The 14,507-nt window shown below is 44.5% G+C and overlaps 1 protein-coding gene across 2 annotated transcripts; it reads left to right on the top strand.

The window, feature by feature from the left end:
* Positions 1 to 7,103: 7,103 nt before the first annotated feature.
* On the top strand, positions 7,104 to 14,122 carry SKIC8 (SKI8 subunit of superkiller complex). 2 transcript variants are annotated; one of them, XM_034409451.3, is made up of 11 exons: positions 7,104 to 7,238; positions 8,676 to 8,754; positions 8,861 to 8,888; positions 9,681 to 9,786; positions 10,436 to 10,608; positions 11,199 to 11,347; positions 12,004 to 12,097; positions 12,220 to 12,313; positions 12,663 to 12,755; positions 13,671 to 13,749; positions 13,846 to 14,122. In XM_034409451.3, the coding sequence occupies exons 2-11, from the start codon at positions 8,743 to 8,745 to the stop codon at positions 13,933 to 13,935; spliced, it is 918 nt and encodes a 305-aa protein (XP_034265342.1). In that variant the 5' UTR covers positions 7,104 to 7,238; positions 8,676 to 8,742; the 3' UTR covers positions 13,936 to 14,122. The 2 variants fall into 2 exon arrangements, with proteins under 2 accessions (XP_034265342.1, XP_034265343.1); XM_034409452.3 differs by having other exon boundaries at positions 7,208 to 7,429.
* Positions 14,123 to 14,507: the final 385 nt, after the last annotated feature.

Here is a 14,507-nt window from a genome sequence, read left to right on the forward strand (position 1 = left end):
ACTTCTGGAGGCAAGTTGTTCCACTGGTTAATTGTTCTGACTGTCAGGAAATTCCTCCTTAGTTCTAGATCGCTTCTCTCCTTGATAAATTTCCATTCATTGCTTTGAAGAATAGGTTGACTCCCTCTTCTTTGTAGAAGCCCTTCAAATATTGGAAGACTGCTATCATGTCACCCCTGGTCCTTCTTTTCATTAGACATCCCCAATTCCTGCAACTGCTCTTCATACACTTCAGCACTCCGACATACACAGCCCTGGATTTCGTCTTCCCCCATCCATCCTTTCTTGCTTGGATGGCCAGGCCATTTCTCCATCCAAGAGAGCCAAAATTGCATTTGGAATCCAGCCACAGAAGGACTGGAGGTTTCAAAGGAAACAGAGAATGCTGAATCAAGAGGAGAAATGGTTTCTCTCTTCTGGGGAGTCCTGGTACAGGTTTGACTTCTGGGGAGTCCCGGTTTGAGTTCGTCCTGGTACAGAAAAACATAATCGCCATCCTGCCTCAAACTGCAGGCATGTGAAGGAAAGGAAAGGAGAAAGGAGAGGAGAGGAGAGGAAGGGAAAAGGAGAAGGGAAGGGAGCAAAGTAGGGGATGATAGATGTAGTTGATTAAAAGAAAGTGTTATCCAGGTTTAATGTCCAAAATCCAGGGAGGGTAGGATAGGGAAGGAAGGAGAGAAAGAAAGAAAGAAAGAAAGAAAGAAAGAAAGAAAGAAAGAAAGAAAGAAAGAAAGAGGGACAGAGGAGAGGGAAAGGAAAGGAAGGGAAGGGAAGGGAAGGGAAAGGAAAGGAAAGGAGAATGGAAAGGAAAGGAAAGGAAGGGAAGGGAAGGGAAGGGAAGGGAAGGGAAGGGAAGGGAAAGGAAAGGAAAGGAAAGGAAAGGAAAGGAAAGGAAAGGAAAGGAAAGGAAAGGAAAGGAAAGGAAAGGAGAATGGAAGGGAAGGGAAGGGAAGGGAAGGGAAGGGAAGAGGGAAGGGAAGGGAAGGGAAGGGGAGGGGAGGGAAGGGGAGGGGAGGGAAGAGAAGGGAAAGCCATGCCAAGGTTTCTGCTCTCCTCCATCCAGGTGTCCTCACCCTCCAGCCACCTGTTTCTCCAGGGGGGGGGGGTGTTTTCAAGAAAATAAAATTCATCCCCACGGCCTCCGAATCAGGCTCCACTTTTTATTTATTTCATTTATTAAACAAATTTATATCGCAGCCCAACTCACACATGGGACACACACACACACACACACACACACACACACACACACACACACACAAATACACACCGGACAGCTTACAATATTTAAGATCCAGAAATGTATTTCTGTGCCTCTTCATCACTTTTTTTATTTCACCTGCCCGCCCCGCCCCATCCCACCCCTCCCGCTGGCCCTCCGTTCTCCCCTACAGATGGATCTCATCCATCTCTCTCTCTCTCTCTTTTTTTTTTTGGCAAGGCCTGGGCAGACAAAAGGACCGTGTGTGCGGTGCTACAGCTGGAGCCAGGGGTCACTCAATCATCCCTCCCTAATGGCTCTCCGAATATCTCCCCCACCCCAGGGTTTATTGACCGGCGATGGTGGAGTCAGGAAAGATCACCCAGGAGGGGTGACGAATTAGGAAGGTGCCAGCCAAGCAAGAGATGGCAGGAATAAATCCAAAGTCGGAGCAGGAGGAGAAAGGTGAAAAATGGCCTGCGACACAGATAAATTATCCATCTGGAAGGCAGGAAGGACGGTCGTCCATCTCGCTGACAAATTAAATGGACGGAGGGGCTCCACCACGACGTGACAAGCGGGGAAATGTAATCTGACGGATGCAACCCAAGACGCGTTTGGGCACTTCTGCCATGCCGCTCATTGTGCACGAGGCCTTCATTAAAATGACACCGTTGTCATTGCGTTTTGCACCCGGAGCAGCAGCAGCAGCAATGGGCCCTGTAAAAAAATGCAGGAAAAAAAAATAAAATAGAATAAAGCCACTTCTTTGAGGCTGTTGTTTTTTCTTTCCAACGTCTTGGAATATCTGTCGGTGTTCTCGGTGGCAAAAATGAACACAACTGTTTGCAGATTATAGTCAAAACATTCAAGATGACAGCTCCCCCCCCCCAGATACAGTGAACCCCCCCCCTGATTTTGATGGGCACTGCAATTATTTTGATTTATTAAATTGATCTCCCTGATTGAGCAGGAGGAGGGACCATTGTGGCTGCCAATATGTTCTCACCAGGCCCTCTGGACATCTCCAAGTGCACGAATCGTGTTTGCTATGGAGGATGCTTAATGCAGAGATAATCATGGCTTGCTAACATGGCAAGAGTTGGGTTGGTGAGCACATCAGCTCAAGTGTCATTATTATCCATCTCTTATCCAGGGTGTGTCTTTCACTTTCAGTGTGGTGCATATAAAAGAGGCGGACTTTTTGAGCATGCACTGACAGACATCTTGACTTTTTTGACTCTCACTGGCTGTTCCTGATCTTATTGGACTCTTGCAGCTCTGGAAGGATAGCAATGATAACAGGATGCGTTCTCAGATGTTCATGGTGGTGCAGTGGTTATGCAATGCAGTATTGCAGGCTAACTCTGCCCACTGCCAGCAGTTCAATTCTGACCGTCTCAAAGTTGACTCAGCCTTCCATCCTTCCGAGGTGGATAAAATGAGGACCCAGTTTATTGGGGGCAATAGGCTGACTCTGCAAACTGCTTAGAATACAGCTGTGAAGCACTGTGAAGCGGTATATAAGTCTTAAGTGCTATTGCTATCATCTCCCTGGGATGAGACTTAGATGCTGAATTTAGATGTAGTTGAGTACGTTAGACTGTTGACTGGAGGAATTCTGGGAGTTGAAGTCCACCTATCTTCAAGTTCCCGAGATCCAGAAACACTGCCTTAGAAGAAGCTGAGAGAACAAACAAAGCTGCAGAGATTATTAGAAGTCTGAATTCATTCTAGGAATGAATTGGGTGTACACTGTTATAATTTTAAACTGTTTTAATTGGGGTGTTGCTTTTAATTTTTATCTTGTTGTGATTTGTATTGGAAATTGTCATTTTGTAAGCCGCCTTGAGTCCCTCGGGAGAAAGGCGGCATATAAATCGCAATAATAAATAAATAAATACCTTTTTTCCTCGTTACATCCAAAACAGCAATATTTTAAACAAAACATTCACTAAGCTTATCGCTTCAAATAGCTGGCCTTGCACCTCAAGAGTTTCTTAAAAGTTTTCTTGTCAGCTTGCTCCTTAGATAATATGATGCAAATAATTAATAAAGCTGGAATAATGTCTATGGAGATTCTCAGTCATCCAACTCATGGTTGCCCCAAAGGTGATTTCTTTTGAAAGGCAACTGGACTTTCTTGGGGTTTTTTTCCCCCCTTGAAGTTCTGAAGAAACTTTTTGGATGAGAAGCGAAATGTTTTCAAGGGGGGAAAAAGAAACAAACCCAAGGAAGTCCAGTTGCCTTTTGGAAAAAGCAGCTTTGGGAGAATAAAGCTGAATAGAACGGTTTGCAAATGAACCTTTGTTCCGCATCCTCCAACAGATTACAAAAAGCCCCGTTATCCTCATCTCCCATAAAACAGCAGCTCCATATGCCAAAGGGAGCTTCTTTATCTCGCCTCCCTAAATGAGATTTGTCCATGAAAGGTTAGCCCGTCTTCCTGTCCTAATGAGAAACCCCATATAGCCAATTATCTCAATTACTGCACATTAGGAAAGATCCGAATTCCCCCCAAGGGAACGAAGGGGATGCTTCTTTAAAACCTCCAACTAACTCCAGATGGGTTGAAAAGACCTTATCAAAAATTATTATCTGCGTCAACTTCAGGGTCCGATATGTAATTGGACAGTTCAGTTCTGGGAGACAAAATGTAAGCTGCCCTTCAAGGGGCTCCGGGTTTATTTTTTTAATTGAACAAATAATCTGACAGCTGTCCGAAGGTCGGCTGATAGACCTCATAGGTGCGTTGGGATTACGTGATTTTTTTAAAAAAAATCCAGTCTCAGTAAGCAAACTCAACCTGAACATCACAAAGGTTAAAGACTGGACACAAAGATTAAAGATTGGACAAGAAGAAATTGGGCTGCCATTTGTCAGAAATGGTGTAGGGCAGTGATGGCTAACCTTTTCTAGACTGAGTGCCCAAAACCCGAACCACCAAAAGGCAATGCTCATGCAGCCCACCCGCATTTATTTATTTATTTTTATATGCCGCCCTTCTCCGGAGACTCAGGGCGGCTTACAATGCGTTAAGCAATCGCCTTCATACTTTTATATATTTTTATACAAAGTCAGCTTATTGCCCCCACAAACCGGGTCCTCATTTTACCTACCTTAGAAAGGATGGAAGGCTGAGTCGACCTTGAGCCTGGTGAGAATTGAACTCGCAGTAATTGCAGGCAGCTGGATGTTAAATGCTGCCTTAGTAGGAGGCATTAGCCTCCTTTTTTTTTTTTTAATAGACTTTATTAAATTTTGTCATTATAAAAGAAAATATACAATCTCTATGTCCTTCAGAGGTACAGTGTTTATACAATTTACGGAATCATACGTTAAATAAACTTCATCTTTGTCTATTCAATATTCTATACAATATAGCTCGTATTTCAAGTGCATAACAAGTCATATCCTGAAATCATGTTTTTGTCTTATTCTTCAACCAATTGTACCAATTTCCCCATACTTCATAATGTTTAGATTTCTCCTCATCGTTTATCTCACTCGTCAATTTTGCCATTTCTGCGCACTCTAGGATTTTGTTTATTAGTATTTCTTCTGTGGGTATGGATTTGTTTTTCCAGTATTTTGCAAAAGCTAATCTAGCCGCAATTGTAATCTGGAGACGGCTTTAATAACGGCATTAGCCTCCTACATCACTCAGGCGCCCCGTGCATGCGTGCACACCCCCGCATGTACCCTGCCCCCTGCGCATGTGCGCATGCCCCCCCCACATATGCGCACGAGGCCCCCTGCATGCCCCCCCCACACCATGCGCCCTCTGCATGTGCGGCAGAGACCTGAAGACCAGCTGGGAGGTGCAGGGCATGCACGGCGGAGCTGAACTGGGGCAATGGCTTGCGTGCCCACAGAGGGTGCTGCGTGCCACTTCTGGCACGCCTGCCATAGGTTCGCCATCACAGGTGTAGGGTCTCCTGTTTGGGTGGGTGAGTTGTACTACTAACCCTCTGGAATACGTTACCCCTGGAGCTCCGGATAATCCCCGACCTCCGAACCTTCAGGTCTTCCAACGAGCGGGCCTGGGTTGACTCTAAACTGATTTTGTAGCCTTTTAAATTCTTAAATCTTCACTCTGAATTGGTATTCCCACGTTTAACCTTATTTATTGGATATTCTGTTTTGTCTTTTAACTTTTGTATTCTCTGTTTTTTATTGTTGTGAGCCGCCCTGGATCCTTCGGGAGATAACAAAGATAACAAAGAGCCTTGGTAGTACAGTGGTCTAAAGCACCCTGTTATTAAGAACAGCTGCCTGCAATTACTGCAGGTTCGAATCTCGCCAAGGCTCAACGTTGACTCAGCCTTCCATCCTTTCTAAGGTGGGTAAATTGAGGACCCAGTTTGTGGGGGCAATAAACTGACTTTATATAAAATATACAAAAGAATGAAGGCTATTGCTTAGCGCATTGTAAGCTGCCCTGAGTCTCCGGAGAAGGGCGGCATATAAATCAAATTAAAATATATATATATATATAAATCCAATCAATCAATCAATCAATCAATCAATCAATCAATACAAGGTCCCTTCCAACTCTGTTAATCTATATCTAAAGGAAAGATCTGATGACTATCCTAATCTTTTGATCCAAGATTTGTGCTGGGCTTATCAGCTCCGATCCCAAATTGTCCACCTGCTGAAGAATCACCGAGAAATAACTTTTCTTCCGATTGCTGTTGGCGTTTCAGAAATACATGTTTTTGGCTCTGCCAAAGCTGTGCCCGTCATTTAATCTCAAAGAAAGCGGATCATTTGTTTCAGATCAAGAGAGGATGTTGAGGCTGGTAAAATCAAAATCAAAAGGGTGAACAGACAGAAGATGTGTGACTCGGGGAAGCTTTCCGTGCTAACAGGGAGAAAAAGGGCGCTTCATTTTTATCCAAGCATTACTGGGTTGCTCTTCTGTCCCTTTTGTCAGTGAGATTTGCTGAAGGGCGGAAGCAGGGATGATGTTGCTTTTAAAGTTTCCCGTTTTTTCCCCCCAGCTGGTCCCAACCAGGTTTATGAGGCGTATCAAAGGCATTTGGAAAGGACGTGAATGTTCCAGGATGCGCAACGAAAGGCCAATGGGCTCCTTGGAGTCTCTTTCTACGTTTTCCCCCAGGAAGAAGAATCTGCCATGCTGACTCAGGCATGGAAACCAAAAGACATCTGGCCAGGGCCAGGCAGCCCAGCTGCAGATGTGGGGCAGGAGGGATCCAGATGTGCAAATCCCGGTTAGGATTTTTTTTCCCCCCTGAAGGGAAGAGTCAGGCTGGGGAGCAGGAGATGGGCTGGCCTTGCTCCGGGGGAGGAGGGGGGGCAACTGAAGCCCCCCCCGAAAAGCCAACAGACCTGTTACAGGGAGACCTCGACTTACGACCGTTAAAGGAGGGGCCGTTGCTCTCCTTCTCCGCGAGGAAGGAAGGGGGCCCTAAGAGTGGGGGGAGGGGGGCAAAGAGGGGTCTCTTTTGCAGGGAGGGAGCAGGCTCTGTGTGTGTGTGTGTGTGTGTGTGTGTGTGTGTGTGTGTGTGTGTGTGTGCGCTGGAAGGCCGGCTTCAGCAGGGCGGGGGAGAGGTGCGAGACCATGCAAGCTGCCCTTTCCAGCTTTGGGGGGGTAGGGGTGGGTGGGGGCGCTTATTTGGGGCTCCAAGACGCCGACCTTGAATGAGTTCAGATGCAGAAAGCAAAAGGCTATGCATTGCAAGCAGGGGGACACACACGTGTGCAATGCATGCACACTCATGCACGCGCATGCACTGGGTCCCTAATGCAATTCCCGGGTTGCAAGACCCACCCCCCGCATCCCAGGCGGGGAAGCGCTGCCACCTTCCCCAACCGAAAGCCCCGCGATCCAGGCGCCAAAGAAATCGGTCCTTGCGATTCTCTGCCGCGCCGCCCAGGGGCAGCAGAGAGCGCTTTGCCTGTTTCCCACACCCCTTTCCCCCGCGCCGTTCTGGCCGTCGCCTCGGTGGCGAAAGCGTGTCGTCATCAGCGGCCGCCACCAGCGTTGCGCGGCGACGGGCGGACCCGGCGGGTGAGTTGCTGGGGGAGCGGAGCGAGCGGATGGGGGGGGGGGGGCGTCGGTTTCCATAGCAACCCTTTCTTTCTCCCCCCCTCCCACATCTGGGGGTCCTCGGCCTGGCAACCCCTCCCCCCTTCCTGCCCCACATCTGGGCCTGTGGCTTTTTAATCATGTTCTTGGCTTCCTGGTGTATCTTTTCCATGGTAAATTTAAAAATTGAATGGGGGAATTGATGGTGTGTATGTATATGTGTGTGTGCATTGATATATATATATATATATATATCAATGCACATGCACATATACACACACACACACACACATATATATATATATATGTAGGTCTTTGGTTATTCGGGTTTTGTCCCGCGTAAAATTGGAAGTGTCTTGGCGACGTTTCAACAAAAGTCTCATTCGTCATCTTCAGGCTGGTGTTTTCGGCTTCGTGCTTCTAGGAGCAATGTGTGATTGCAGCTGTTTCTTCCTTTTAACTGCCAGTGGGGGCCAGAGCACAGCCAAGCCCCCAACCAATCGGAACACACCCCCAGTGTGAAAAAACCCTGACTAGAAAATATTATACATATAAACCTACGAATAAAAGAACAATATATATATATATATATATATATATATATATATATATATATACACGCACACACATATATACATACATACATATACGTATACGTATACGTATATGTATACATATACATATACATATACATCAAACTATTCTGAAAATACGAGTTCCAGGTATATTAGTAAAGAAAGAAGCAGACATCCTGCGAGCTCCGGAACTTAAAATTTTAAAATTTTTAAAAAGAATTAAAATTTTATTTTACTAAGCTTTCGTCAGCCATCTGCTGACATCATCAGAGTATTAAAGTACCATCACATTATGTAAAATACGGTCCGTGTTTGTGGTTTTCTGAGGCACACGTGTGTCAAGACACACTGTCTCAAACTGTAACAGATAGGATTAATGAGAAACGAACCTGGCTGACCACAAGGTCACGGACAAGGCAGCAAATTGCAATGGCTGACAGGCTATTCCCCCACTGATAAGCAAGCTAGGAGGGAGGAAACAGTAGGAATCAAGCCTCCATCATCCAGCATGATGAGAGCAAAAACAACACATCTGATTACAAGTGGGAGACGACTGGAAGGGCCTATTACACGCGCAAGGGCCAAATTGATTAATGGCATATAAAAGCAGAGATCTCTGTAATGGTAGTTTAATACTCTGTTGATGTCAGTAGATGGCTGACGAAAGCTTAGTAAAATAAAATGTTTTAATTATTTTAAAATTTTAAGTTCCAGAGCTCGCAGAATGTCTGCTTCTTTCTTTAATATATATATATATATATATATATATATATATATATATATATATATAATCAATATATATCAAAAGATATCAAATATATCAAGTATTTTTTTCTCCCCTCAGCACTTTCCTCTTCTTCCAGAGCTTTGATGCACACAGTGGGTTTGTGTGTGTGTGAGAGGGAGAAACAATGACAACTCAGGTAAGGAGGCACCCAGTTGTGTTATTTCACACGTGTTATAAGAAAGAGGATTGAGGAGGGGCTGATTGGTTCTTGTGTTTTTTCTCCCCCCCCCCCCCCCTTTCAGTATAGCATTCTCTTCAAGCAAGAACAAGGTAAGGAAATTCTGCTTTTCTAAACTGTGTTTGGTGTGTTTGTGTTTTTTAAGGAGTTAACCTGGTGATAAAGATGGGGGGCCAATAAATTTCATAAAAATGAAATGAATTAAAAAATAAATAAGGTGGCAGGTTCAGGAATCCAAAGGTCACGGATGAAACGAGGATATCCCTTCTTTTGAAAAAGTATATATTTATTCTATTTATTAAGAACATTTATAGATACGTATTCTATTTATTAAGAATGTTTATATGGCTGCCCAACTTGCTTATGGTGGACTCTGGGTGGTTTACAGCGATAAATCTGCAATAAATCCCCAGTACAGACCTCAGTAGGTCCCCAATGCCTGGCAACAACAATCAAACTAACCCCTTGATGGCCTCTGTATCATCTTGGAGTTCTCAGATCCACTGGCAAATCTATATCTTCAGAAGTCTATCAAGTAGGGAGCCCATTTTATTTTCGTGGGGATGATGTCCCCCAGGGAGGGAGCCACCATGGAGAAGGCCCTTCTTGGTCCCTCCAGATGGACCTCCTTAACAGAGGGGGATCTATAACATGTGGGGAGGGTCAGGCCACCTATGCTTTTCACAGGTAGAAGGTGTGGTCCACCAGAACGAGCTGTGCGATGGGGAAGGGACAGGATCCCAAAAGCATCAAGTCATCAAAGCCTGGAATTCCCTTGTGGAGGGTTTTTCAGATTTCGTGCTGGTGAGGCTGGCTTTGCTCAGTGGAATTTGTTTCTTTGGAGAGGCTAACGGAATCATCTTTTTTCTCTCTCTCTCTCTTAGCGCACGACGATGCAATTTGGTCAGTTGCTTGGGGCAAAAACAGAAACGACGGCTCGGAGACCGTAATCTCAGGTTCTCTGGATGATCTGGTGAAAGTCTGGAAATGGTAAATTCCAGGAGGTTTTCTAAAGAGGCTGTGTAGTATTAAACAAGTAAGAGAAGTACATGCAGGTAATCCTCAAATTAACAACCTGCCACTTAGAGACTATTTGAAGTTAGAACAGATCTCCCTAGAGCTACTTATGACTTGTTTTTGAAGTTATGACTTGTTTTTGCTACACAACACCCCCCCCACCCCCCACCCCCGATCCTCTATGTTTCCATTTTGGATATTTGGCAACCAGCTCTCGTTTACAGCTGGTCAGAGTGTTCTGCAGTCACATGACTCTGATTTTTCAGCATTTTTTGCTCATTTCTGGCCAAAAGCACCCAGTGGCGAAAATGTATTTATTTCATGATGATTTGCTGAACGATTACAGCATTCGCGTAACAACTTCTGTAAAAATCAGGTGGGGGGGGTCACACATGCGGGACCTGCTTAACAACTGTCATAATATTATGAATGTAATTCTGGATTCGATAATGGTAATCAGACAAGGACCACACTGTTAGTCCAGATTTGGGAGGAAAATATGATATTGGGAGCCGAGTATGTATCAGGAATGGAATTTCAGGAAGCATCGCTGGCAACGATTGATAGGTGTACCACTTCTTCTTCTTTAGGGGAAAAAATGCTTTCTTTTTGTTTCTCCAAGGAATGAGGAGAAGCTGGATCTCAAGTGGACTTTAGAAGGCCATCAGCTGGGTGTCGTTTCTGTGGACATTAGTCATACAGGCACCGTTGCTGCCTCCAGCTCCTTAGATGCTCACATCCGCATTTGGGACTTGGACACTGGCAAACAGATCAGGTCAATAGATGCTGGGCCAGGTAATGTTCAACCCATCCCTGGGAACTGAGGAAATGTCATTTACTTGTGGCCTATCCATTTTAATTAGTAGATGAAAGAGTATGGCTGCCTTTGTTATTGCAGTGAAGGTTTTGTTGTTTTATTTTTTAATTATAAGTCAATAAATAAAGAGGACAGTGTGAATATTCTCTGGAGATTCTCAGTCATCCAGGTCACAGTTGTCCCAAAGGTGCTTTATCCAAAAAGGCAACTCTGGACTTTCTTGTTTGTTTGTTTTTTTTCCTTTGAAAATATTTCGCTTCTAATCCAAGTTTCTTCAGTTCTGAAAAAAAAGAACAAAAAAAATCTAGTTCCCTTTTGGGGGCGGGGGTGGGGAAGCAACTTTGGGGCATGTATTCAACAATAAGCAATAAACAATAAGCTCATAGCCCAGATCCAGTTAAAAAGACTTAATCAATACTGGGCCTGAAAATAGCTTTACTAATTCCTGTTTGCTTATTCAGAATATTATTTGCTTCCTTGCCAGACCTGTTTGCAAATATTGCACAACAAAAATAAATGTACTCATTACTGGATATCTCAAGAGTTTTGTCCGCTTCCTTTCCTGCAGTGGACGCTTGGTCGCTGGCTTTTTCTCCCGATTCCCAGTACGTGGCAACCGGAAGCCACATCGGAAAAGTCAACATATTTGGCGTTGAGACCGGAAAAAAGGAATATTCCTTAGACACTCGAGGGAAATTCATCCTAAGTATCGCTTACGTAAGATGCTGTTTGTCTTTTAATAAGCCTATATTGTCACCTGTTATTATCACTCCCACTCTGCAAGATCGTCCCAGATACTTTGCGCTGAATTATAATGGTTTTAGCCCCCTCATTGGATGTAGCAGTGCCCTCTTAATCAGGGCTGGTGTATTTTGTGCTTTTCATAGGTCCACAGCTGATTTTTCTTTCACTGAAATCCTAAAGTTCCATCTGTTGATTAGATAGGTAGCGTCCATACTTATCCTGTGCGATTCGTTTCTCTTCTCCATTCTAGCTGGTAGGTGCATTCACAAGACACACTTAATTGGTTTTATGACTTAACCCATTTAGGCCATTTGAACAACATGAACTGCAAATAATTCTATCTGGATTTTCAAGCTGCTTACTAAACCAGGGGTCCCCAAACTTGGCAGCTTTAAGACTTGTGGATAGCTGGCTGGAGAATTCTGGGAGTTGAAATCCACAAGTCTTAAAGCTGCCAAGTTTGAAGATCTCTGTACTAAATTAAAATGTAATCAAGCTCAGTCCCCAAATTTCACCCTGTGTAAACGGCAAAAAGGTGGAGAGGCGTAGCATGTGGTGTGACTATCTTGGCTTTTTGTGGTGTAGGAGAAAGAGAGCAGGGCTCAATACGGGGTTTCTGATTGTTTTAGAGTCCAGATGGAAAATATCTAGCCAGCGGAGCGATCGACGGGATTATCAATATTTTTGATATTGCAACTGGGAAACTTGTCCACACGCTGGAAGGTGAGGTTTGGAACTGATTAAAACATTTTTGGGTGTAGTTCAACCGATTTATAGACGCAAGATGCAAATCGCCTTTCAAGCAGCCAAAGATAGAAGACGATTGATTCTCTCTTCTGCTTCAGGTCACGCCATGCCTATCCGTTCCTTGACGTTTTCTCCAGATTCTCAGCTGCTTGTTACAGCATCGGATGATGGCTACATCAAGATATATGACGTGTGAGTGGTATCTTTGTTGAACCCACCATCTACCACTTCAGTTCCCTTCTCAATAAATCCTCCCGCCAGCTCTGTTCCCCGTGCCTCCTTTGAATTTCTGCTTCCAGCTCCCAAATTTTCTGAATCCAAGGAATTAACACTCCTGAAAACGGGCAGGGTCTCTCTTTCCTATCTCAGAAGTCTACCTGTAGTTACAAGCTGTCATTGATAGCTTGTTAGTTTGGACTGTCTGTTCCTACCTCTTTTGTTAGAAGTGTCTTGGGATTTGGGGGGGGGGGGGGGGGCATTCTGAAAATCATTTTAAGATCTTTTTTCATTTAACCCAGAATCTTGTTTTCTGAATTAACAGACAGCATGCCAACTTGGCAGGCACTCTGAGCGGACATGGATCTTGGGTATTAAATGTAGCCTTTTGCCCCGATGATACCCATTTTGTTTCCAGGTGAGTAGAATGTTATATATTCTGTCTACAACTATAACAGATTTGAGGGACGGAAGGAAGGAAAGGCAGAGAGAGGGAAGTAAGGGGGAAGGAGAAGGAAGATGAGGACAGAAGGTACAAAGATGAAGGAAGGAAGGAGTGGGAGGAGGGAGAGAGAGGGAAGGAAGTGGGGAGACGAGGAAAAAAGATAAAGATGGAGGGAGGAATAGAAAATAAAAGGGGGAGAAGGTAGGAAAATGAAAGGAAGGACTGAAGAAAAAGATGGAGAGAGGAATAGGGAAAGAGAAAATAAAAGGGGGAGAAGGTAGGAAGATGAGGAAAGGATGGACGGAAGGAAGAAAGATGAAGGAATAGGAGGAAGGAAAGAGAAAATGAGAGGGTGGGAAGGAATGATGGGGAAGGAAGATAAGGGGAGGGGAGGAAGGAAGGAATCTCTCCAAAATTGGCCATTGCTAGATTTATCATCCACATCTACCAATCAATGAACTTTAATTGTACAAAAGGCAGGTGAGAAATCTAATCAATAAATACTTTCCATAAGAGCCTGGATAGCTCAGCAGACTAAAGCACTGTTATTAACATCAGCTGCCTGCAATTACTGCAAGTTCAAATCTCACCAGGCTCAAGGTTGACTCAGCCTTCCATCCTTTCAAAGGTAGGTAAATTGAGGACCCAGTTTGTGGGGGCAATAAGCTGACTTTGTATAAATATACAAAAGTATGAAGGCTATTGCTTAACACATTGTAAGCCGCCCTGAGTCTCCGGAGAAGGGTGGCATATAAATCAAATTAAAAAAAAAAAAAAAAAAAAAAAGGCGGACGTAACTTTTATAAGCAACTGCGGCAGGACTCCTGTAGATAAGGGAGGGAGTCCTGGAATTAAGCGAGCCCATCCTATATTCTTTAAAAATTCCAGCTCATCAGACAAAACGGTCAAAGTCTGGGACGTGCCTTCCAGGACCTGCGCCCACACCTTCTTTGACCATCAAGACCAGGTAGGGAGGTTCAAGAGCTGGAGGTGGTCTTTGGGGCAGCCCCTCCCCCGGCTGTCCTTCCTTCTAACTTGCTGGGCCCTTCTCTCCCGCCCGTAGGTCTGGGGCGTGCAGTACAACGGAAACGGCTCAAAAATCGTCTCCGTTGGGGACGATCAAGAAATACACGTTTACGATTGTCCCGTCTAAGATTTCTCCTTGCGACAGCTACTGTGTCGGTTGTCCGAAAGTGTTTTGATACTTTTTTTTTCCCCCCCGGTGAAGAAAAATCTAATAGATGGAAATCTGAAAATTATTTAGGTGGGCACTTTGCTATTTTGTGTTTTTTTTAAAAAAAATATTTTAAAGCTAAATAAACCCTGGCTGTGGAATCTGGGCAACGATTCAGTCTTTTCCTTTTGGCACTCTTGCTCGTTTTGCAGAATTTAAAAATATTGCATTCCAAAGTTGGGCAGATCCGTCCGGAGGATCGGAATCGGGCTCCGTTCCTTTAGTGTTGGCTGGGTGGCCTCCACAACTGGGATGTCGCAACAATCCTTGCGGGGTTACTGCCAAACAAAACCGCACAATGTGCCCTTGACTCTGTAGCTTTAGGTTCTTTGCTGTAAAGGATTTGGAATACAGGTAGTCCCCGACTTACGACCGCAACGGAGCCCAAAGTTTCCATTGCTAATCGAGACATTTAAGTGAACTTTGCTCCATTTTACGACCTTTCTTGCGACAATTAAGTTAGCCGTGCCGTTGTTAAGCGAATCCGGCTT

The sequence above is a fragment of the Pantherophis guttatus genome, chromosome 13, assembly GCF_059756535.1.
Source record: "Pantherophis guttatus breed Tessera chromosome 13, ASM5975653v1, whole genome shotgun sequence".
In the NCBI taxonomy this organism is placed as follows: domain Eukaryota; kingdom Metazoa; phylum Chordata; class Lepidosauria; order Squamata; family Colubridae; genus Pantherophis; species Pantherophis guttatus.

Bases quoted from the DNA above. Each gene is read 5' to 3' on its own strand.
- SKIC8 (XM_034409451.3), top strand. The intron at 10,609-11,198 runs GTAATGTTCAAC...CCTTTCCTGCAG, and splicing joins GTCAATAGATGCTGGGCCAG to TGGACGCTTGGTCGCTGGCT. The intron at 12,098-12,219 runs GTGAGGTTTGGA...CTTCTGCTTCAG, and splicing joins ACTTGTCCACACGCTGGAAG to GTCACGCCATGCCTATCCGT.